Source organism: Natator depressus, chromosome 19 (genome assembly GCF_965152275.1).
Source record: "Natator depressus isolate rNatDep1 chromosome 19, rNatDep2.hap1, whole genome shotgun sequence".
Taxonomy (NCBI): domain Eukaryota; kingdom Metazoa; phylum Chordata; order Testudines; family Cheloniidae; genus Natator; species Natator depressus.
Window position 1 is genome coordinate 5362468 of NC_134252.1, and position 26129 is coordinate 5388596.

A 26129-nucleotide genomic window follows, 5' to 3' on the forward strand; every position below is an offset into this window, starting at 1 on the left:
TAAGCCGTTTATGTGTGTTTTGGCACTTTGCTGTTCACCTTCAAAGGTTGCACTGGTCACTGTAATCAGAATATTTGTTGTTTGCAAGCCAGCTTTTGAAAGAGACTAGCACTGGGAAACAAAATATGCATGAACTGGTCAGTGCAGTGGGGAGTGGGGAGATCTTCTCTATCTACCTTAAGTGTTACTATGGCCCCTTTCCCTTTAGGGTCTATACACAGAAACAAGGGGTGATTCCCCAACAAATTCAAAAGTTTAATTCAACATCACAGAACTGGCCTCTGTTGGAAGTCAGTGGTGCAGCTAATTACTAACCACAGTGGATAGCTAATAGCAGTAGAAGTCATTTAATTGGGAGCCCCCAGTGGATGGCTTATTGTCCTAATCAAAGGAAGATGCTGGGATGGGGGAAGGTTGCAAGTCTCAAAATTAAATTATATTATGTATTAATTATTCAGAGACCTGAGTTCTACTCCTGGCTCTGCCTCTGACTTTGGGCAATTCACGTCACCTCTCGGTGCCTATATTTCCCCTCCCGCCCTTTCCCTGCCTTATTTATTTATATTGAAAGCTCTCTGGGGCAGGAACAGTCTCTTGCTAGGTGTCTATACAGCACCTAGCACAATGGGGCCCTGACTTCATTTGGAGCCTCTAGGCCCTTTTGGAATACAAACAACAGTTATTATTATTTTGTATTACGGTAACGCCACCAATCAAGTTTGGGGCCCATTGCGCTAGGCGCTGTACAGATGCTGAGTAAAAAGACAGTCCGTGCCCCCAAAAGCTAGATGTAGGTTATGACAAAGATGCACCAGGTGGGGAGACAAGGAAAGTGGGGGAAGGGAGGAGACATGGTAACAGCAAAGTAAGCAAGTTATTGTGCAACCTTCACAGCGTTTGATGGGAGCTGCAAGCGTGCAGCACCTCCTAAAATTCCAGCCCTCAGTGAAAAAAGTTCCACCCTACATTACATTACAAGGGATGGAAATGCACTTTGTTGCACTTGACCTCCTTCTGATGTTGCAGAGATGGACTGAGTAGTACTGTGTCTCTATTGTTAGTCTCCCTTCCCACAGTTTTCAACCACATTTTGGCATTCTCCGTGGTCCTTTCCATGCTGCGTGACAGAGGAGAGCAAGCGGCCCTTGGGAGATTAAGGACCAGACGCTCAGGTGGTTGAAATCAAAACCAATGGTGGGATGTGGCTTGACACCAGCTCTGAATCTGGCTCTTGATAGCAGCATGCCAAGACAAGGACAGAACCATGCAGACGGGAAAGGGAACGGTGGAGGGCAGCAGAGAGCAAAGCAACTGTCTCTGTACATGAATTGGGAGGGTCACCCCTGCTCTGCAGTTTCCCTGTCTGAGAAAAACTACTTGCTAGGCTCCAGGAGATCACTTGTGCTCTTAAATCTCTTGTCATATGGTCCCAACTGAAAAACTTGCACTGTGGGCCGCTAAAGAGTCTCCCCCCAGGATTTCCCGTGGCAAAGCCCCTGGCCGCATCCAACCGGCACCGTTTATTGGCATGCCAGAGTTGGGCCATTTAAACAAGCACTGCATTGTTTTAGAGACCCCGCTGATATCTCTGGCAATCAAAGGTGGGCAGCTAACGGTGCGGCGCATGCTGAAATCCACCGACAAGATTATCCTGGAGACTGAGCTGCGTTTCCAATGAATTATTTACATTGAGCAGCATGGAAAGTGGGGATCATCCTTTAACTGCTGTTTCCCAGAGAACATCTGAGATGAGCTGAAAAAGGGTGGACAGATGTGGGGTACAGGAACTGGCTGAAACTCAGGAGATCAATGTATGGCTCCGCTGCAGACTCCTGGGTGACCTTGGGCGAGTCACTTAGTGTCTCTGGGCCTCAGTTCTCCATTTGTAAAGCGGGGATAGTAATACTTCCCTACCTCATGATGGTGCAGTGAGGATAAATGTTTGAAGGTTGCTTGCTTATTATGGAAGCGGGGGCCATATAAGTACCTAGTCAAACAGCTAGAATAAGAGTTTGAGATCCATGTTATTAAACAGAGCAGTGGGCTCATCTGTTCTGGTATCCTGAGAGTGAGCAATGCCAAATGCTTGCACGTAACTGCAATGCTGCAGTGAATATTTTCTTCCTAACCTCGGCTAACACCTTGAAGCAAAAAGATGCTTTTCCTACTAACTTATTCATAGATGTCTAGTCTTTTAGTTTCTGAAACAAGGCGCTTCTGTCCAACCACACTGTCTCCACTCAGTACACCAGATATTCCCATGGTGAGTTCCTTTTGCAGTCAATCCCCGTCTGGTGTTGTGAAGAAATTCCCCTTCATGGTGATGACTGTTGCACAATTCTCTGTATGCATTTTGCAGGGAAAAGTCACCTATTTTGGAGGCATTATTTATTGTTGGCCAATACTGGGGAGAAAATACTGAGCTACACAGACCTATTGGTCTACATGTCAATAGCAATATTCCTGTAGCACTCTAGAAGGTGCTGTTCTTACCGTGGGCTTCATAGTTGGTGCAGCATTGGTTGCAAAGCAGAGAGCAGGGCACCTGAGTGCAGTTAGGAACCTCTGAGGGTGGGCCATAGAACATAGGAACACAGGAGTGGAAGGGACTTCCTGGGTCATCAAGTCCAGTTGCCTGCTGTTGCTGGCAACCTTGCCAATTATTAAACCTCCCTTCTTCATTGCATTTCAATAGCATCTAAGACAGTGGCTCTTTAAAGGTCAGTGTTGCACAGCCAACAGCATCCTGATCTGCGATCCAGAGATCCTGGGCCTTAATACACTCACGCAGCATACCGGCAATTCCTACTAGCCTCAGTGAGAGTTTCTCATTTGCAAAGGCAGCACACTCGAGCCCCCTGTGTTCAAATCTCACACCAGGTCTTGGACTCATAGAAGCACTAAGTAGGTCAAAACTTGGGGTCTGTCAACCTCTCCCTTGTCTCGCTAGGCCATATTCCACCAGAAGGAAGCCAAAGCAAGAGGAAAGTCCTGAGGATAATTAGACCTCACAAATCCAAACTAGTTAAAACCAGCTGTGACTCTCTAAGGCAAAACAAGAAAACCAAAAGAGCCACAGACTAAATCTTCAGTGTCATTAAGTACAGGACTGTCCATTCACTTCATAGTGAGTTAATTTCATCGAATAAAGACATACCTGTGACAGAATGGAGCCTATTTTCTTTGCTGTGTGTCTCTGTGTTCATTCAGCACCACAGTCCACATTTAAGGCCAGATTCTCCTCTCACCTGCTCCAGTCAGACTCTGTTGGCTGTGGTGGAGTTACTGCTGGCTGACATCAGTGTAAGTGAGAGGAGAATCAGGCCCTTTGTTGCTTAAGAGAGCTGAGAAAGGGAGATGGGGGAATAAATGAAACTGAGTCCTCACCGTGTCCTCTAGCATAAAAAACTGCCTGCTTTAAAGGGACTAGTATCCTGTCTTCTAAAAGGAAGGAGTGTTGGCTAGTGATTAGAGCACTCAACTCTGAAAAGCAGGACTCCTGGATCAGATTCCCAGCTCTACCTCTGACTCACTGTGTGACACTCAGCAAGTCACTGTCCCTCAGTTTATCCAGCTATGAAATGGGGATAACAATTCCTCAAATGAGTGCAATGGGCTTTTGCAAAATGCCACGAATTCCCTGGATGAAAGGAACTGCCAATGCTTAACTGCCCTTTCCGTTTTTGATCCTTGCCCATTTTATGGCCAGCCTCCCTAGAGTCTAGGTCCCCCTGGTATCTAAGTCTTGCTTTTTACTTTAACATCCAGACCCTCTTTAAATTCACTGCCTAGAATGCACCATCTCAAGTATCACATGCAGAGTGTGTTTTGGGAATTCATTGGTGATTCATCCTGGTGATTCCTTCCCAGCTCCCTCCTCTGTGAGGTTTTGTGTATTGGGGTAATATCAACAACAAAGCACTTCAACAAGCCTGGACCAAATTAACGCTCATTAATACTCTGAATCACGTCCACTAGTCTCCCAGAAATCATTGGGCCTAATTCTCCTCTTACTGAAACTGGTGTAAATTAGGAGTAACTCCATGACAGTCAGTAGAGTTACACAGGTATAAGACAGGTCTGAAGTCATTAAAGCTATGCTGATTTACACCATCTGAAAATCTGGGCCATAGTTCTTAGTGGCTCTCCTGTATTATTCAACAGCGTTGTTTGTACTGCGGTTCAAGTGTCAGAAAGCCTATGATCTTTGCAGGGTTACACCTAGATACTGGGCATGACTGGTTATGATAGTTCTGAGTAAATAACTCTTAAAGGTAATTAGCCTCTGAGGGGAAGATTTTCAAAGGCAAAAAGGGCAGTCACAAACCCAGTTCCCACTGAAAGTCAGGTAGCTCATTCCCACAGTGCCTTTTAAAATCTATCCCCTCTGACCCCATGACTAACTGGAGAAACTATGACAGGTTTCAGAGTAGCAGCCGTGTTAGTCTGTATTTGCAAAAAGAAAAGGAGGACTAGTGGCACCTTAGAGACTAACCAATTTATTTGATCATAAGCTTTCGTGAGCTATAGCTCACTTCATCGGACGCATCCTTTTCTTTATGGAGAAACTATGGGCTCTTGCATGTCTCTATGTGAAGTGGTTTGCCCAACTAGCTAACTTAAATGAAACTGGGGAGCAAGTTTAAAATTTCACTTTTCATTCTTGCTGTTTACTCTTTGCATTTCAGCAATGGAAAGGGACAAGTTAATTTCACTGTATTAGTTCCCAGTCAGTTTCCCTTGTGCACTAGTATAGCTACAATGTTTGCCTTGCACTGAAGTGTTTTCATTCATACAAACAAAAAAGTGGGTGTTCTTTGCATTTACAAGGGGCATTTCTGGACTTTAGTATTAAGGACACCTTGTTTTCACAGCACTGAAAACTGATGCCTAAAGCTCATCATCCAGTTGTGATTTTTATTTATTTTGTGCCAGTGCAAACAGAATTCCAGAGATATTGCTATGAACATGTAAGTGTTTGGGATTGGAGTGTCACTTTAGGAAGTGTCATGTAATTTGAAATGTCTCATAGACTGTTGCATGCTTACAGTTTTTTCCCAACACCACTTTTCAGTTGATCACAACTTTTTACATAGCGTGGTTGCTTAATTACTCCACTTAGCACCTCCAGATGAGGCCTCAGGGATTTGGGAAGCGTGTGTTTATAATACACATGTCCTTGTTAAAAAGCCTCAACTAAATCTTTTTCTCTCTAGTTATTTTTACCTTGTGTTTAAACTAGGACACTTTTTTTCCCCATTTGATCTGATTCTTTCCTGAGATCTGTCAGCCACTTGAGTCAGTGGCAAAGCTGTGGAGAAGTTGAACCTGACATGCTGCTTGTTTTGTCTCACTGCATTTCCAGCTTGAGTGGCATTTATCTTCCTTTCCAACAGGTACATGCATAAACCCCTCCCCCCAGTATTGTTAAAGGGACTTAACATGTTGCTGAAAATTTGTGTACACAGTGGCCAGTCTGTTGCCCCTGATGTAGCCATAACGTCCCAGATAGTTGTGAATGTATGGGGCAATTAGAGAGATACAGTTGTGTTAATAAACAGCCTTGCTTCCAGGAAATTAAAACCTATTTGCCTTTGGCCTTTCCCCTTACATCCATAGATACATTCTCCAAAAGGGAGCAGAGCCCTTGCGCATGGAAAGTCAGGTGAGAGACACTGCCAAAGAGTTCAGGGCAAAGTCCTGGCTAGGTTGAAAGTGATCTGGGTTTCTGTGATATCTCCCCTGAGAGTCTGCATAAAGTCCTGTCCCTGCTACCTTCCTTCCTTCCATCCACTCCCTACCCTCCTCCTGTCCTCCCTCCCTCCCCTTTATAGCCTCCCCCTCCATCATCCCCCTCCTGCTACCTCCCTCCATCCCCCCATACCTCCTCCACCTCCTCCACTCTCTTCCCCCTCCTCTTCCCCCCACCCCCTCTCCATCCCCCCATACCTCCTCCCTCTCTGTCCCCTCCTCCTCTTCCCCCCCACCGCCTCTCCATCCCCCCATATCTCCTCCCCCTCTGTCCCCTCCTCCTCTTCCCCCCCACCGCCTCTCCATCCCCCCATATCTCCTCCCCCTCTGTCCCCTCCTCCTCTTCCCCCCCACCGCCTCTCCATCCCCCCATATCTCCTCCCCCTCTGTCCCCTCCTCCTCTTCCCCCCCACCGCCTCTCCATCCCCCCATATCTCCTCCCCCTCTGTCCCCTCCTCCTCTTCCCCCCACCCCCTCTCCATCCCCCATACCTCCTCCCCTTCTGTCCCCTCCTCCTCTTCCCCCCCACCCCTCTCCATCCCCCCATACCTCCTCCCCCTCTGTCCCCTCCTCCTCTTCCCCCCACCCCCTCTCCATACCCCATACCTCCTCCCCCTCCTCTCCCCCCACCCCTCTCCATCCCCCCATACCTCCTCCCCCTCTGTCCCCTCCTCCTCTTCCCCCCACCCCCTCTCCATACCCCATACCTCCTCCCCCTCCTCTCCCCCCACCCCTCTCCATCCCCCCACACCTCCTCCCCCCCTCTTCCCCGCCACCCCTCCCCTCTCCAACCCCCCATACCTCCTCCGTCTCCTCCACTCTCTTCCCCCTCCTCTTCCCCCCACCCCTCTCCATCCCCCATACCTCCTCCCCATCCTCTTCCCCGCCACCCCCTCCGTCCCCCCCACACCTCCTCCCCCTCCGTCCCCTCCTCTCCATCCCCCCACACCTCCTCCCCCTCCTCTTCCCCCCCCCGCATCTTTCCATCCCTCCGGCCCCCCTCCCACGGCCTCAGTCACGTGACCTGCCCCATTCACGTCCCTCTCTCTCCTCCCCCCGCCCCCATCCCCATCCCCATCCCCATCCCCGGCTTCCGCCCCGTCCCGCCCCCTCTCCCCTGATTGGCTCGCGGTTGATGCGCCGCGGCGTGACGCGCGGCGGCGGCGGCGGCGGCGGCTCGAGGGGGCCCGGGGCGCGGCCCGCCACGTTGCCCCGCCCCCCCTTTTGGCCCCGCCCCCGCCCCGCTCGCTCCGGCCGGAAAGAGGAAGCGGCTGAGCTTGAGGCGCGTCCTGGAGACCCCAGAGCCCGGGCCCCGCCGCCGCCGCCGCCCTCGCCCTCGCCCTCCGCGGACCCGGCTCCCGCTCGTGGCAGAGCTCGTGGCTGCTGGGGGGGCCGCGCTGTGTGAGGGCCCGGGGAGGGGGGTCCCGAGCGAGCGCTGAGGGGCCGCAGGGACCCTTGAGGGGGGGGGCCCGCGCCGCCTGGGGGCGACCCGCCCTTCCAGGGGCCCCGGGGGCGGTTTGTTGCCGGGGGGTGGGGAGCAGGGTCCGTCCCCCGCCCCCCACCCTCTCTCTCTTCTCCCCCTCCCCCCGCGATGACGGGCAAGTCGGTGCGGGACGTGGACCGGTACCAGGCTGTCCTGGCCAGCCTGCTGCTGGAGGAGGAGAACAAGTACTGTGCCGACTGCCAGGCCAAAGGTAAATGCAGCCGGAGGGGGCGGGGGGGCATGCTCAGGGCTCCCCTCCCCCCACCCGCCGGTAGCTGGGCTGGGGCGTGCAAATGCATCTGGCTGGTCCTGATCCCCTGGGGAGGGTGAGGGTATGTGTGTGTGTGTGTGTCGGGGGGGGGGCGTGCTTTAGGGCTTGTACCTGCAGAGGTTATTTTGGGGGGGGGGTTGGTTTGCAATACAAAAGAAAAGGGCTGTGTAGGTGGGTGTTGCCCAGGGCAGCATGGGTTGTGACTCTCTTAGTGGGCTCCCTGTTCTTTTTTTTTTTCTGGGGGGGGGGGTGTAATGGGGTGATGTCTTGTGCAGGGACCTCTCCCCCCCCCCCCCCCCGGCCGTCTCTGAGTCATACATGGTATCTGGGTGCAGACGGCCTCTTGAATGGGAAGGGGAGCAAGCAGGTTGTGAAAATGATCCCTGGCTCGGTAAGTGAGGGGGGACGGTTGAAAAGTCACTAGCTTATTGTTGGCCTCTGTAGAAAGAGCGTATATCTAGGGAAGGCTAACTGCGGTGATTATGTAACCGTGTCAACTGGGCAACTTTAGAACTTAGCAGTCAGCAGCTGGTGTATTTATAAATGCTGTAGGTTGATAGATGAAGAGGCATGAACTCATTTGCATGCTGACGTACAAGTCATTGTCAAGAGAAGGTTGTTGAACAAAACGTTATACATCAGAACTTGATCAAGGAGGCCTTGGAGTGTGGAGGGAATTTACTTCTGGAATGTGTGGGATTAGTTTTGACTAGGCCAAAAAAGCCTTTTCTTGTTGGAGTTTTCTGACAACCCAGTCCTCATCAGGGGAAAATGAGGCTTCCATGGTAGTGCCACACCTTCCAGGACAGTGGAAGTGAGATTCATTTGTGGTGGATGTTGGACATCAGCTGATGCTCATTATCACCTGATACACTTTGATAACACAGGTGTTCAACATAAGGAGTCAATCCTAAAGTGCTAACTTTATTTGCACTCCATGCTATTTTGGAACACACATTGTCACTAAGTCAGGCTTCCATCTGTTATCTTACTCTTATTAATGAAAGTTCTTTAAAGAATTTTTTGAGGGAAGCAGGTAGACAGTGCACTTTCATTGGATGTTTTCTACCCTCTGCTCTTGAGGATGAGGGTAGAAAGACGAAATGCTATTGAAAACTTCATAACACCTCAATATGTGACAGTTTGAGGTCTAAAATCTTGTAGTCTAGGGTTGTTGCTGTGTATCCAAAAACGTATTCAGTCCTCTTGAGCAGATGCTAAATACCAGTTTAGTGCAAACAAAGGAGCAATACCTGCCTGGTTTGTATAAGTGTGTGGGGTGGAAACTTCTCCCCAATTTCTTCTCGGTAAGTTTCTCCTTCATATCGTAATGGATGCTTCCAGTTCAATTGGGAAGAGTGTTGGCACTAAAAGCCGCTAGGTTTTAGCGAAACTTCATACTGTGGTTAGCTAATAAATCCTGAATTACAGTGGCCTATGCTAGCATCACGACAGTCAAGAGTCAGATGCCATTTCTGTGATTGTTTCCTGGAAAAACTGGGTTTTGTAGCTCTACTGTTCATGTCATTTGGCAAACGAGTTGAATAGAAAATATAGCTAAAATCTGTCCGTAAGGACTCTTCAAACACCCTGAGTAAATGGTGGCTGAATTTCAAATACTGACAATTTGCAAACACTAAACCTGAAGGGAAACTTTAAAAACTGGATTACGTAACTTTGCAAAACATTCTCAGCCAAAGCATATCATCTATTGTCTTCCCTCAGACTGTAACTTTAAATTAGAGCTGTGGCATGGGCATGGGATAATGGCTGAAGAAGCACATAATAGTAGGATCCTGTGGGTATCTGAATGGAAATGGACCTTTTATGAAGTAGCCCTAGAGCTGATTAAGTGTCACTGGAAGAATGTCACATTGCAGTGGCTCCAGATGGTATGTTCAATGTCAGAATTTTTACTGTTTTCTCTTTTAAGTACTCTTATAGGAGAGGAATAAACTGTTAAAGATCTGACTTCAAAAGTGCAAAGGCAAAGCAATCAAATGCAAAAAGGCAACAGCTTCTCCCCTAACTCATCCTCTTGCACATCCATGTATTTTCACATGGCCTACTGTTCTGAGCCCTTTGCTATTTTTGCTAGGACAGTAACTTAAGGACAATTGGCTAGTGGCTCTTGGAAATGTTTGTCTAATGAATTTCTGTAGAGGGTTGGAATCTGGATTCCTGGATTCTGTTCCCAGTTATGCCAATAACTGATCTTAATCACTATACCTTTCTGCCTCTCTCTCTCCATTCTACAGAGGGATGATATTTATGTATATCCGATCAGTATGAGGCCCTAATTAACAATTTGTAAAGAGCACTTTTGTGATCTGTGGAGAAACTTGAGTAGTAGAAATGCAAAATTATTGTTCAAGTACTGCTTTATTTTCTTGTGGGAGGTATTTGGGTTGAAGTTGGATCCATCTCTTTGGTTTCTAATGCTTTGTGTGTATTGGAGCTGTAGCAAACTGCACAAATGGATGAAGCTGCACATTTTGGAGAGAAGATGGCACAGCTTAGAGAAGTGTGTTTTACATTCCACTTATATATTTTTGGGGGGGAGGGGTTAGTTGACATGTAAGCTGAATATGGTCTTTTTTTCTTTAGGGGTAGAGGTCATTGTCCCATTTGCTAGATCTTAGATATATATTTCAGCTGTTAAATAAAACTGGGCATCTAAAAGCTATTCTTAGATCTCATAATTGCATTTTGAACAATGAGGATTGGTACTTTCTCCTGTTAATGTATAAACAAACAAGCTGTCCCAGCAGAGAAGGCTCCTGGATAAGTGTGATTATTAAAGTGTCTGCCTATCCTGTTTATAGATTTCTGGAATTGTAACATTCCAGCTTGCACTGATGGGCAGGAAGTGAGGTTTTACAATCCAGCATTATTACCAAAGATGGTGAATTACTTGGTAATGTGAAATCCTTCATGAGACAGGAAGAGGCTTTTTGTAAACGAACAAACTTAAATTGATCAAGATTGAACCAGTTTTCTGTTGCGTTGAATGGTAGTTGCTGTTTCTGCAACAGAATTGTCATTTGTACTAACAGTGAAAGGGTGGAGGGAGCCTCAATTCTCATGAACCATAAATGAAGAAGTCCATAGTTTTCTTTAGCCAAACACACTTCCTTTGTGGTTATTGGGTATTTCTGTGAACACTGCCAGCCAGGTATAGTAGGCTGTATTACATTTCTGTAACTGTATATCTATCTTTCCATTGCCAACTGTTAAGGCCTGCTCATGAAGTATGGGGCTCCCACAGTTTCACTGTGTTGAAATTGTGGTTGCTCATCACCGTTTTTACCATCAGGCACTTGCTGCAGAAACTAACCTAAGGCCTGGTGATATTGAAGTCAGCTGAATTCCCCTTCAGTGGGAGTAGGCCTTTAATGTTTGCGCAGCATAAAAAACACTTTTTGTTTGACACACACCTCTTCCGTCTAGGTAATTTAAAGCTCTTAAGTAAAAATGACTTCTAATGAGAAAAGACCAGCTGGTGTATGCTAACTCCTCTGTAGGGTTTACTTCTCTCCTTGTAACATACTGATTGTTTTGGTAGAAAGACTTACCTGGTCTTAAGTACAGTAGGCTATTTTGTATGCTTCTAATCAGTTGCACATCTGACTTCTGTTCCATGAAAGCACTCAAATAGAGTGCAAGCATATGGAGAATCTTGCACCATGACATTTTGATATGATTAGAAGAATATTCATTGAACTTGTGCAATGCATGAATACATATCGCCCAGTTGTGAGGGTGGTAAAAATCTTGTTTTAGTTTCTAGCTGACAAATTCTGTATCCCCTTCAAGATTAAATAAATTCTTCCATTAGTAGCCATTACTGCTGACCTGCAGCAGTTGTCGCTGAAAATGGCAGTTTTGCGGAAAGTAATTTATCAAGATTCCCATTAGACTATACCTTCACATTAAACCTGTTCCTTGGGGGCATTTTTGTGCTCATTTTCCTTGTCAGCCAATTCAGTGCAACATACTTCATTTAGGAGATGTGCAACACTTAGATGTTGAGATGGAGTCCAGGAAAGATGACCAAGGAATGAGAGGGAAGATTGTTCACTGATTTGGGGGAGGAGGGGGAAAATCTCTTTTCTAGCCAGATAAACTACCATAAAAAGTACTTGTAGGCATATAACACTACAGTTTAGTTCCCCGTCTCTTTGCTTTTATGCTCAGCTTACTGGCTTCTTGCAATTTAGTGCTACTTAGGCTGTATCTAGCTCCTTTGAAAGATAGTGTTCAGCTGCCACCCACGCTTCCAGTTCTGTGAGATGTTTCAGATGACGTCACTCTACAAGTTGGATTGTGAGTTGTCATGCCCTCTTTCCATAGAAGTAGGAAAGAAATAAGAACTGAATGACATCCCAATGCTGCAAAATGGCTGTTTGGTTCACCTGGAGTCCTGTTGTGTTCCCACCTCTTCCTTAATTTCAGTCCGCAGAAGAGAACTACTCAGGGGATGTCGATAATAACCTCATTCTCAGTAACATCAGTGCTTTGGTCCTATCCACACTAGAAGCATAACTGTGCTAAGAACAACTTAGATTTCTATAACGCCATATCCCAAGGGATACTTACAACTTTTTAAACACGGTGGTTTGGCTTGAGGATTCTAACCCTGTTTTTCTGTCTGTTGTGGACAGGAAATGCCTCCTTTCAGAATAGTAGGCATACCTCTTTGCCTGACTAAAGAGTTTTAGGTCTGTACAGAGTGATAGTATTTGTTTTCCTGGTGAAGAGATGCATTTCATGCAAGAGATTAAAAGCCAAGTTTGCTTGATTCAGAACCTCTACTCATTTTGTGCCTTAATAGGACACAGGTAAAATACTACATCCCGTACCAACATGGGGTGTAATATCTGTCACCACTTGTCTGGGTAGTGCCTATCACTATAGATATACAGTACCTGAGAGGTGGGGTGCATAACATTCTGTTCTAATGAGGAGGATGGCATGCTTCCGTGGGCAAACACTGTAGAGAAAGGTATCACCTCCCCAGTGACTCCGTGCATAGGCCCCAATCATAGCATGACTGCATCCTGGTCAGACTCCTTCTAGTGTCCCAGAGAGCAAAGTTTTCCTTGATACTCTCTCATGAATCTGGCCCTCCTTCAAGGAGTGATCAAGTAGTTCCGGCGAACCCCTGCTTTAGTCTGAAAACCCCCGAGAGCACAACTGAGGAACCCATTAGTTGTCCGTCCTAAACTCTCTCTAGGAGATCTCACATTCTTGTGCAGATCCATTGGTCGGACCAAGAGTGGGAGTGCGGGTGTAGACAAGGCACTGTCTCTTCTACCACACTGCTTTGGTGTGAATGAGGTCTGAATGATGTGATCATAACGCCAAGGCCCTGTTCACTCTAGTGCTTTACAAAAAGTGTAGGTCTCTGGCTGCAATAGTGTTCAATCAGTGGGGATAAAACGCAACTGTCCCTCCCCTTTCAGGCCATGTAGTATTCTATTTAGTGGTATCTTGGTCGTAGAAATCTCTGAAAGGGCAAACTTTATGCTGCTTAGCTTCTCCTTCACTGTCTCTCAAATTCAAACTACTGAGGTTTATGCATTACATAGAAATCTTTTGTTCTCAAAATTTTTTTTCCAAAAGAGCTGTTGAAGGCATTATCAGCACCTCTTCTGATCTATGTTCCCCACCCCTAGCCCCTGGAGAACTCAAGTACTGGAACACAAGCTTTAGCTAGCATAGTCTGAACATGATAGAGAGAACATGCTTGTTGAGAAGATGCACTGGCCTAAGGCGTGAGCAAACATGATCTGTTATATTTAGAGACACTCCATAGATTGGGAATTGTGGGTAGCTTCTTAGAAATACAATGCTTGGTCCTGGTGCTCTGGAGGGAAGAGGATCCTCTCTGTGGTGAAAATGGGGAGAGGTTTGAAGAGCTGAAGCTGCTAATAAACACTGCAGGCAGTGGTTGCAGATGTCTGTTTTGGAGAACTGAGAGGAAATTAAGCAAAAGCTCTGCAGTGTGGGAAAGAAAAAAGTTACAAAATGCTGCTTAATGTCTACAGTTGTGAGGAGAATGAGGGTATTTCTACACTGAAAAGCAAAAAACCCTACTGCAGCGAGTCTCGGGGATAGTCTACACTAGACGTGCTACATCGATGCAGCGGCATCGCTGCATTGCGTCTGGTGAAGACGCTCTAAGCTCTCCCGTTAGCATAATAAATCCACCTGCGCAAGCGGCCGATGTAGCACTGTCCACGCTGGCGCTTAGGTTGATGTAACTTGCATTGCTCGGGGGGACAGCTTCTTCACACCTCTGAGCAACATAAGTTATACCGAAGTAAGCTGTAGTGTAAACCTAGCCTCAGAGGCCAGATCAGTGAACTCAGGCTTGTGCTATGGGGCTCTGTAGATGTTCCTGCTAAGGCTGGACCCTGGACTCTGAAACCTGGCATGGAGGCTGGGTCTCAAAGGCCCCAGTCCAGCCTGAGCAGGAAAGTCTGCACTGCTATCGTTAGCCCCGTAGTGCAAACCTGAGTCAGAGGACCCGGGCTCTGAGACTCACAGCTCTGGGGGTTTTTTTTTGCCATGTATACATACCCGGAGTACTTTTTAATCTGAATCAAATTAGGCGATCTGGGGAGAGGAGTGAACAAGATACACCCTTTTAAAATAAAGCTTGGCTGTGTTGGTTTCTGGCAGCAGAAACTTGGGAATGAGTTGCTTCTGCCTAAACAAATGTGTGGGCTCTGGTGACATGAGATCATAATATCAGGCTGATAACTATTGATCATGACATGCTATAGATACCAAATCACAAGATTAATGGTAGATTCTACCTTGCTAACATTTTCTCTAGGTCACTGGGTTTAGTGGCTACATACCTGCAGCTATTAGGCATGACCACAATGCCTAATATTGATGATCAAAGGCCCCATTCTGGACTGGAGCCTCAGCTAGGTGGTGCACACATGGCTCCGCCCCCAAAAGCCCCGTTTCTCACGATTTCTTCTCATCTTGCTACATGAATGACAGCTGGGTATACTTATGTAAAAAGGATGCTGCCAAAACAGGCTGTGATCTGCTTCCCAACCAAGTGTGTGGGATTTTACTCAAAGCTGTGTCTCCTTACTGGACTGCCAGATTGGAACCATGGGAAGAAACATTTTTCACTCAAGTTGCATTGCAACTGTGAGGTTGTCATTCTTTTCAGTATATATGTATTTTTTTTTTGATAAATGAGTCATTAAAACGTTCCCTGACCATCAGGTGATGTTTCTTCCATCTGTTGTGCACTGCTGCTGTCACTGTGGGCATTCTGGGAAATAGTTGTTTTGCTATCGTTATTAGAGAGCTGAGTTGTATGGCATGACCTGCCTATGCAGACACAACACGTTGACCAACAGAGATATTGAATGGGTTGGGATATGAGTGGATATGGAAGCTATTTAACACCACAACTGTTAATTTGAGGGTAAATTTGTGAAGTACAAGTGTGTGAGGGAGGTCTCAATCTGGGCAATGATACAGACTCCATGATTTGGATGGACTGGAAACTTTTTTGTTTTAAACTAGCCCGTGTTAAATGTCTCCAACTATTATAGGTGTTAAATGTGGGCACTGAGAATTGCTGTTAAATTAACAAAGGAGCTTCTATGTATTTCTAACTCTCTGAATTTTTACAACATGAAGATACTGTATTTGACTCTCTTCCCTCTCCCAAACTTTTCCCCTCTACTCTTCCAGTCCCCGTCTTTCCCACAGGCTCCTTGGATCCAGTATCGTTGATGGCAGAACTGCAGGTTCCTCCACAGTGGAGTACCCCAGCGATGACCATTATGCAACTTCTCCTGCATCCACTCGTCAGTTTAAGGTTGCCCCACACTCCTCCTTTGGTTTGTCTGAGTACCCCTCCCCTGTGTGTTATGGGAGCTCTGCCATGAGTTCCATTTTGAAGTCCAACCCTCTTGTATAACTCATTGCCAATTAGATGCAAAAAATTTGTACTTGTGCATTATCTCTTGACTCTAACATAAAATAGATCTACATACAGAGTTAGGTCAGGGTTTCTCTGTTCTCAGTATTTCCTCATCCAGAATTACAACACAGAGGTTTTTTCTTGGGGACTTTTAAGTACATACAGTGCTGATTAAATGTGCAGTACAAATGCAGAATGTTAAAGGTGTTGGTTGAAAGCTGCACTTGACTTGCAAAGTCTGTCTTGAAAGATCTTGCTTCTTTCTGTCCTTAGTATTTGATATTAACTACTGGAATTCAGTGGACATACTTAGCTTATGATGATCTCCATATTGCTTGTAAAGTGACTGTCAAGTTATTGGGCTCAAATTAATGGTGTTAAGTGTATTTTTCTAAGTCTCACTAATGGAGAAATGTTCACTGCTTTCTAATATTTCAAATAGCTTCACTTTTGTATTTAAACATTGCCTTGCAGTGTTAGCAATACAAATATTGTGCTTATATACAAGAATCAGGAAAAGAAACTGATAACCCTGTACTCACAAGCCTAGAAGTATATGGAAAGTAAGATTTTAAAATATCTAAATTCTAAATATATGGAGTAGTGCTTGTAATAAAAGTAAAAGGACTAATTAACTTCACAATATCTTCTCAATTGTGGTGCTTTTGGCATGGGCAGTACAGGAACCCAGTGTTGGATTTTAGATACAGCATTGTAATAGGTGAAATGTGGCAAACAAGTTACAATCCTTCTAAAAAGCTGAATCTAGAGCAGGTGCAAGGCAGGAAAACAATATGAAGCTAGAAAACAAGTACATCATTGTCATAACTACAATGACTCATGGAATAAGTAGTTGAAATAGCTTTTGAAGGAAAGGGATGGAATCTGGTGAAAGCTAGTTGTGAGGCTGTTAAAGGCATTTGATGAGGGGAGAAGCCGTCGAGCTAGGAAGACAAAGAAGGCAAGACAGTGGTCCAAAGCATGGGTGGAGCAAGAGTGGTGAAGGTTTGGTGACACCTATGAAGAAAAGGGCTTAACGTACAACAAGAAGTGCAAACAGGTTTTCATCTTAAGTTTTTCCTCACTCTGCCAAATGGTTAATGTTAAATATGTCGGGGGCGGGGTGTTTATTGAATAATGGAATTTCCCTACTAAACCACTGTCTAAACTTGCTTGAATCACAGTTGAGCTTCCTCTTTTAGTAAGGGCAATGTGCATGGCGTTTTCTCTTTAAATTGCCCTGTGTAATGGCTGCTTGTGGTGAAGAGAGAACTAACCTATGGTTCCCTAAGAACAGTCTTTAGATGCTACTTGTTTGCATGATGAGGCACTGGATAAGCCTGGCAGAGTTTCCTCCTCCTGTGTGTTAAGACTTGCGTCAGCAGACCTTTACACAGAACTGAATAGCAGATGCAGTGATCTGCACTGCCTGGCTACAATTATAGCTGCCTGCAGTGAGTTAACATTCTATTTTGAATTCTTACAACATGTTATGCTTGAAACTGGTGAAGAATTCTTGGATTAATTTAAACCCATAACATCTACGAAGTGGAAAGAGGATGTCTGACCTTGATGTGTGTAGGGTACATACTGGTGTATTCAGTAAGTCTCCCTGCATGACAGTTTTGTAATGTACTTCTGCCTTTGAAATTGCAGCATCTTAAGCTGAGAAATCAAGAATGTGTTTTCCTCTTTTATGCTTCTGCTTCTTCTACAATCACTGTAACTGGCAGGGTTAGAAATGGGAAGAAAAATAGCAAATCCAGTCATGGTAAACCTTAAAATTAGGTAAACTCTGCAGTTCTGTGGTGGCTGACTGAGCATCATTTTTTGCAACAGAATGAAATAGGTCTAATAGTGGTTTAGGTACAGCAGTGCAACTAGTGTGAACACACTGTCCTCTTCCAGATAAAGCTAAATCTGATCAAGATCATTGTGTAGGAAAAGGGTTCTTAGAATCCCTTTTCAACAGCATTTACTATTCTAACAGCTGCCACTGTACGCTAAAGAGACTTTTTGTCAGTATTGGTGGGGATAGAACTATAACGACAGGTCTGCCTTACTCTTGTGTTTGAGCAGCCAGCAGCAAATATGGGTCCAAGAGAATGTTGGAATGGCTCTCATTGTAGTTGCCAGGGTATGGAAAGATCAGCATTCGAGGGGAAACTATTTTGGAAATAGCTGTGCATGGTGAGAGGAGTGTTCGAGATAGCAGCGGCATCATTCAGAAAGGAGGTGTGGAGACCTGGGAGCCTGGAACATCTCTGTGCTGCATACAGGTGCATTAATTATGCAAACCTGGGGGAGAAGAAATAGAGGCAGGTGTGATGAAGTGCACTGAGCAGTGGATATCGAGAGAGAAACATCCTGCCTTCTAATCTTATCTCTGTCTCTAACTTTGACCTTGAGCAAGTCACTGAGACTGTTTTCCCATCTGTAAAATGGGGAATGTTGATGACTAAAGTAATCGTCATACAACATTTAAATACGATGTAAATCCGGTGATGCTCAGTTTTACAAATGACCGAGTGCCCAGTTTTTGTAAAAATACACTACTCTGCTTGGTTTCAGGAAACTTGCACTGCCATTTAAGTACTAATAGTGGTTGGTTACTGTGTAACAAACAGATAAATTAGTTGAGATGTCAGACTGGTATGTGGTTTTGTGAAGGTGTTTATCTCACCAACATCTTTGCTCTTTAAAGATAATTCATCTTAATACAAGTAGATTATCGACACTAAAGAGAGAACAAAAACTAACTCCATAACTCTAGTCTGGAAGGAAAGACTTATCAGAAACAGCAGTTTTCTCATGTATGCCCCTTGAAATTTAGGACAGGAAAAAAAAGGGCCTGGAACAAAACTGATCCTTGGAACATGCTGTAATATCTTTCTCACCTCTGATTTGTGACCAAGTCCTATATTTATAGGTGAAACTGGTAGCAACCCCTGTTAAAGTTGCACAGTGCTTTCCATTATATATGTTTTCAGTTGCTGGTAACTTTGCCAAACTTAAACAATTTGTGCTGAACTTTTTCATACTAGATGTCTGCCTAAGGCTGACTTTTTTGCTGGGAAATTCTAGGTAAAACATTTCAGCTGTTTCCAAGAACAAGATTAGGGAAATACACTTTGCCCATGTTTTAAAAAAATAAAATTAAAAAAATCCCCTTTTGTTGAGAAGCTCTAGCAATTTCATGCTTTGAAGCAAGGGTATGAAACTTGACAGGTCCCTGGTGTCTGTGCTTTTTGCGGTCACCTTGAAAACTTCCTGCAGGCTCAGTAGAAGCTTGCTAGAGTTTGGCAGGTGAATTCTCTGATTTTGTTTATACTGAGCAGCTCCTATGCACAGACTGAACTGTTCTGTGGAGACAGGCATGAATAACTGAAAATGCTCCAACCTGGTGCTGCAGAGGCTGAGCTAGACTTGGCCGGCTGTTGCCCTTCCGAGTAGCTAGGGACAGCTGTGGTTCTGGGCACCAGAACTGAGCAGCGAGAGCCTCTCGTCTGCTTTCCTTGCTACTCCTGCTTGCACGCAGCAGGAGAGGAAGAAACCTGACTTGAATGCAGAGGGGTGAAGAAAGGGGGTGGGGCATCAGAGGAGATGCAGAGCAAGGGGATGGGCAGAAGCTCTGGTTGGGGGGGACCCAGAGCAGGAACAAGGGGAAGGAACAGGAAGAAGTCATCGAACAGCCTCAGTGCCCTAAAATCTGAATTCAAACACACACCAACAATGTGTTGTCTTTAGAGCTGGAGTGACTGACAGAAGGACTGACTTTATTGATGAAGTCCGTATAGGAAGGCTGCATTGGATGAGAGTTAAAATCAAAGGAAGAAACTACATTCCTAATACAGTAGAGATCTTTACCAAGAAATGTCTGAATTGCAGCAGCCCCTTCTTGCTTCCATCCACTTGCAACAGCAAGGAAAAGAACCTGTCTGGCTCAGTTCTGCTAACCACCTCCAAACCCACATGTGACAACTACAGGTGTGTGGGGAGTGCTAGACACATGCCTGTGAGCTGCTAAAAATCTTTCCAGAGAGGTGTACTTCTGAGTGCTTGAATCCCTATATAGTGATGCTAGAGGACTAGTGCATAGCTTCACTAGATCGCAGTATACAATACCAAATGCACAAATACTTGAGAAGAGACGGAACTATTGCCACTTGACAAGTAAATGAAGCAGAAGTGTTGAAGTATGAGTGCAGCTTAATCCAACTTCTCCACTAATTTAGTCACTTGTTTTGGTCTAAAATTTTTAAAGTCTCTTCTGAGGTGGAAAAAATGCATAATCCCTATCAACTAAACTCTCTAGCGTCGCTAACCCCTGGTTGGTTGTCAGCTTCTGACCTGTCTTTTTCAGTCTTGGTAACTGGTGGAATTTGTCCTTTTTTCAAGATTCTCTTTATAAACCATGTCATTGGCTCTATCTGCTTGAGACCTTCAGTTATACAAAATCTGATGCATTATTGGACATGACCATGTGCATGTATCCTGAGGGGGGAGAGTCCTGGCTGTACTAGCAATTGTTTTAGGAAGCCAGAATTACTACTTGGCAGCTCCACTGTCCTGATAAGATTAAATACATACAGATGCGATAAAGAATAAGTCAGTGGAGCAGAGTTCTTGTAATATTTATGATTCTGCAAAAATTGTAGTCGTGGGTTGAGCTCTTCATGACAGAATGTTACCAATATGTCTCAGGTTACCAGGGAAACTTTCAACCAACTGTCGTGTTAACGCCAACAAATCTGAACCCCATGGAACTTCTGTGAAGGATTTTCTTTGGTGGAGGGGATGGTGGTGGAGTACCTAGGATGTATGTTATAAACAGCAGAGAGAACTTCTGATTTACCTTAAAATTAGCAACTGTTCTTCCCAAACCTTGCCCCTTATGCCGACAAGGTGTGAAACGTGATAGATGTATGTGCAAACAAGAATCTGGTCTAGAAATGGGACTTGCTTAGTGTTCCTCATTCTGCATAAACAACTAGTCCATAGAAAACCACGTCTCTGGAATGTTACCACTCATCTACACAGTGCAGTAATGCACAGCTGTGTCGTGGGGATTAGTGCGCAACATGTTGGTGCACGTTCTAACTGGCCTGTGTAGATCCTGCTGGCGCACGCTATAGATTCCGCAGACAAGCCCTGAATCTCGCTCTTATGTTGCCCAACTCTCCCCATTAGCCCTTCTTGACACTAGATCCAACCAGGGGGGATTAAAATCTGATTTAAATCATTTTGCATTTGTACTTAGTTTTCCTAAAGAGGTTCATTCTCCTGGGTATAACTATTGAAGTATGTTGATTTGCAACTAAATTTGGTACTTTCTTTACTAACCCGGAAAATACATACATCTGTGCACTTAAGGAATTTTGTAGTTTGACAAACACAGAAGTTAAGAAACTGAATAAATGTGTTAAAGTATAGTGAATGACACACTTGTAAATCTAACCTGTTGTAAGCAAAGGAACTTAGGCATGGCTAAGCACCGCAACACTCAGCATAACATTTAAGTGCCTAGGAAGTGACTGGGATTCACAAAGTCTGAGTTAGGTGCCTAGGCTCCCTACACAATATTTGGAGTGGAACAAAGAGTTCATGCTGCTAGTAACCTAGCATAATGACAGGTTTCAGAGTAACAGCCATGTTAGTCTGTATTCGCAAAAAGAAAAGGAGGACTTGTGGCACCTTAGAGACTAACCAATTCATCTGAGCATAAGCTTTCGTGAGCTACAGCTCACTTCATCGGATGCATGTATGCATCCGGTGAAGTGAGCTGTAGCTCACGAAAGCTTATGCTCAAATAAATTGGTTAGTCTCTAAGGTGCCACAAGTCCTCCTTTTCTTTTTGCTAGTAACCTAGTCATTCCTCAATTAGTTGGTTTAAGGCAGTGCTCCGAAATGTTAGCACCTGGAACAATTTTTGATGGTTGAGTAAAGTCTCATTCAGTCTTGTATCATCCTGCTAAAGGTGGGCAGATGCTGTATGTGCCAGTAAGTAAATTTTGTGACAACTGTGCAGTTAAAAAAAAAAATCCTTTAAAGTTGACCTGCGAAGGAAGAGAGCTCCTCAGAGTGGCTTCTTAAAGTCAAGCTTCTAGATGTTTTAGCCAACTTCCTGAATGGCCTGTTGTTCAGTCTCCAAAGTATCCCTGGCTCACCACATTGTCAACAGGGACTCTTCTGCTTTTGCTTCCTCATATAACAGCAAGTTCGCTCTTTATGCAAGAGAAGACGGGAGCTGAGATTCTGCTTTGTGCGATGCATAGTGGCAGGGAACTGGACTAGATGACCTCTAGAAGTCCCTTCCAGTTCTGTGATTCTACAATATCTGGATTTTAAGAGTCACTACCTCAATTTACCATGGGTCACATCATACTTCAAACCAACTATCCATAGATGGGGGAGGGACTTACATAAGTGTGTTTCTTTCAGTTAAGGTAGGGTGACTCCTAAATTCTAATGGGCTTGCATTAAGGACATAGTTTAGTCATCTAGCGCCTTTGTGGGAAGCTGGGGAGACTGCATTGACTGTCCTTGTAGAACAGTGACAGATTTCTCAATCCTTGGGCAGAAGTGTACAGCATACCAGACTGGTGCAAAGTGAGTGTCTGCATGTGCGAGGTGGGGAAACCCAGAGGAAGCTGCAATCCGTAATATCGTGAATTCCAGTCAGTCCTCTTACACAATATCATTTCCAGAAGAGAAATTATAAGTCAGTGGAAAGTACTGGGGGCTCTTTTAAAAAAAAAAAAAAAAAAAAAAGGAGAAAAAATCAACCAAACCAAAAAAAAAACCTCTTCATCAGTTGGCTGACTGGAAAGCAGGAAAGGGGAATTTATTCTCAGTTCTAGCTCAATGGAAAGTTTCCAGTTGGCTACCAGTGATGGCTTGTACTAGCTGATGTGGGTGTTATCTTACTGGGATCTATCCCGCTGCCTGCACAATTTCCCACATAGTCTCTCCCACACATACTGTTGAGGGAGATGCTTGCAGGATGTCTGAGTCCAACACATGCAATAGCATTGGCATGGATCATTCAGTCCTTGCGGCACATTTCCCTCTCACAGCTGGGCTTTTGCTGGAGTAATTGCAGGCAGGGAGCCGGCGAGTTGAACAATTGTGCGCACAGAGATTGTTTCATTAGGAGTTGAATAGCTAAGCTCTCTCCTTCCTGTCCCATGAAAGCATCTATTTTACCTCATCCTTCCTCTCCCCCTCCCCTTCTCTGCAGTCAATTTCTGCTTATTCATAAATGCCTTCAGGGTTATTACAGAGGAAGTTGGCATAAGCAGCTTGAGCCAAAATGCCATGTGCTGAATAGAGGAGGGCAAAAAGTGAATCCCTCTAGGATTTTAAAAATGAAAATTCCCTCAAATGGCATTCTCTGTGTGTGTGGGAGGAGCGGGGGGGGGGGCGCAAATGATAAAAACCAGTAAAATGTATATGAAACTTAACTAGCTAGGGGGCTTTTAAAGAGTGTTTGGGTTTTTGTTTTTTGTTTTAAAGTAGCCTTCTGGAAAAGTGCTACATACAAGCAGTTCACTTGGATAGTGCCTCGTGTTTTCTTGTGTGTGAAGAAGGGTGTTGGAGTTAGATTTTTTTTTTATATAAAACTGGCACAACTCTTAATTTACAGTCACTATGTATTTTGATGAAGGTTGGGCACTGGCTGATAAGACTAGTAAAGGAACATGGAGCCTTTAACCCTCTAGGTTAAGGCTTCAAATCCATGCCACTAGTAGTAGCTCTTTATCCTATGGGAAACTTGGCCACTCTAGTGGTCCACATGCCCCTTCACACCTAGGACTAATTGGGATCTGTGGTGCCCTCTTCTGGGATTGCCAAGGACTGAATGAACTATAGAGATACCTACAATTCACTCCTAGAGGTGGCTTTCCATGCACCCATCCCTGGGTCAAGAATGAGGCCCTCTGGTATTCCCAGCTGTCACAGGAGGGGGCGTAGGCAGGGTTAAGAGGGTATGGACTGGCTTCCTTTAGCCATCTCTCACTCCATTTTGATCCAGTTCCCTTTCCCTAATCAGCATAATGCCAAGTTGCCAATTTCCACTTAATTCTTTGTCCACCTCCCAACAATTAGCAGCCTCCATTTAGGAGACTCCAGGGACATGTGTGAGGTCGTGCAGGATAGTATATTGGGAAACCTAGTCAGCATCTGAGTGGAGTGTGCCTGGCTCTAACAGGTGCCAAGTCCATCACATCTGTGAACACTAAATTTACTCAAAACACTTGTCAAGGTTCCTCCCCCACTCTGAACTCTAGGGTACAGATGTGGGGACCTGCATGAAAAACCTCCTAAGCTTATCTTTACCAACTTAGGTCAAAACTTCCCCAAGGTACAAAATATTCCACCCTTTTGTCCTTGGATTGGCCGCTACCACCACCAAACAAATACTGGTTACTGGGGAAGAGCTGTTTGGACACGTCTTTCCCCCCAAAATACTTCCCAAAAACCTTGCACCCTACTTCCTGGACAAGGTTTGGTAAAAAGCCTCACCAATTTGCCTAGGTGACTACAGACCCAGACCCTTGGATCTTAAGAACAATGAACAATCCTCCCAACACTTGCACCCTCCCTTTCCTGGGAAATGTTGGATAAAAAGCCTCACCAATTTGCATAGGTGACCACAGACCCAAACCCCTGGATCTGAGAACAATGAAAAAGCATTCAGTTTTCTTACAAGAAGACTTTTTTAATAAAAATAGAATTAGAAATAAGAAATCCCCCCTGTAAAATCAGGATGGTAAATACCTTACAGGGTAATTAGATTCAAAACATAGAGAACCCCTCTAGGCAAAAACCTTAAGTTACAAAAAAGATACACAGACAGAAATAGTTATTCTATTCAGCACAATTCTTTTCTCAGCCATTTAAAGAAATCATAATCTAACACATACCTAGCTAGATTACTTACTAAAAGTTCTAAGGCTTCATTCCTGGTCTATCCCCGGCAAAGACAAAATGTAGACAGACACACAAACCCTTTGTTTCTCTCCCTCCTACCAGCTTTTGAAAGTATCTTGTCTCCTCATTGGTCATTTTGGTCAGGTGCCAGCGAGGTTACCTTTAGCTTCTTAACCCTTTACAGGTGAGAGGAGATTTCCTCTGGCCAGGAGGGATTTTAAAGGGGTTTACCCTTCCCTTTATATTTATGACAACACTAAATAAAAGTTGATCGTGGCACCAGGCTTCCTTGTATAATACTAGATGATAGAGCCGCCAACTTGTAACTTTGTGCACAAGAGAGCAGGTGCTCATTAAGATCTTAAAAGTTTTACAGCCATCTGGTGGCTGTAATTCTGCCAACCTGTTTGGACCTATGTTTACAATATAGTGTTGATCGCTCTATTTTCTGTCCATCTGAATTATTCATGTGAACCATTTCTTTCAATAAAAAGAAAAGGAGTACTTGTGGCACCTTAGAGACTAACCAATTTATTTGAGCATAAGCTTTCGTGAGCTCACTACAGCTCACTTCATCGGATGCATACTGTGGAAAATACAGAAGATGTTTGTTTTTATACACACAAATCATGAAAAAATGGGTGTTTATCACTACAAAAGGTTTTCTCTCCCCCCACCCCACTCTCCTGCTGGTAATAGCTTATCTAAAGTGATCACTCTCTCCTTACAATGTGTATGATAATCAAGGTGGGCCATTTCCAGCACAAATCCAGGTTTTCTCCCCCCCCCCCCCCCAAAACAAACCCACTCTCCTGTTGGTAATACACATTGTAAGGAGAGTGATCACTTTAGATAAGCTATTACCAACAGGAGAGTGGGTTTGTTTGGGGGGGGGGGGGAAGGCTCACCTTGATTACCATACACATTGTAAGGAGAGTGATCACTTTACATAAGCTATTACCAGCAGGAGAGTGGGGTGGGGGGAGAGAGAACCTTTTGTAGTGGTAAACACCCATTTTTTTTCATGCTTTGTGTGTATAAAAACAAACATCTTTTGTATTTTCCACAGTATGCATCCGATGAAGTGAGCTGTAGCTCACGAAAGCTTATGCTCAAATAAATTGGTTAGTCTCTAAGGTGCCACAAGTACTCCTTTTCTTTTTGCGAATACAGACTAACACAGCTGTTACTCTGAAACATTTCTTTCAATGTTCTTCAATTATTTGGCAAGTCAAACGTTTTTCTTACTAATTTGGTTTTTAAAGTGCTTTTGCGATAAATACGCTAGGCCAAATTTTACCTTTAGTGTCTTCTGTAGTTCTGGTGAAAACAATGGGATTGTACAGGTGGAGACAGGATAAAATGTGGCCTCTTACCTAATGCTCCAACTCCTAACTCGGGTGGGCAAACTACGGCCCGCAGGCCACATCCGATCCTCCAGCCGATTTAATCCGGCCCTTGAGCTCCCGCTGGGGAGCAGGGTCTGGGGCTTCCTGCGCTCCAGCGGCTCAAGGAATAAGCAACATGTCCCCCCTCTCCAGCTCCTACGTTCAGGGGCAGCCAGAGGGCTCCTTGCACTGCCCATGTCCACAGGCACTGCCCCCTCAGCTCCCATTGGCCAGGAACTGCGGCCAATGGGAGCTGCCGGGGCAGTGCACAGAGCCTCCTGACTGCTCCTAAACGTAGGAGCTGGAGGGGGGACATGCCACTGCTTCCGGGAACCGCTT

General features: G+C 45.0%; 1 protein-coding gene across 2 annotated transcripts in view; it reads left to right on the forward strand.

The window, feature by feature from the left end:
- The first annotated feature begins 7291 nt into the window (after window positions 1–7291).
- Window positions 7292–26129, forward strand: part of SMAP2 (small ArfGAP2) — a 38290-nt gene continuing 19452 nt past the window's right edge. The window contains exon 1 of one of the 2 annotated variants that reach the window (XM_074934606.1): window positions 7292–7445. In XM_074934606.1, coding sequence (XP_074790707.1) covers window positions 7343–7445 — 103 coding nt within the window. In that variant the 5' untranslated portion in view covers window positions 7292–7342. Of the gene's footprint in view, window positions 7446–16923; window positions 17071–26129 lie in introns of those variants that run through there. The other variant, XM_074934607.1, reaches the window with a different exon arrangement.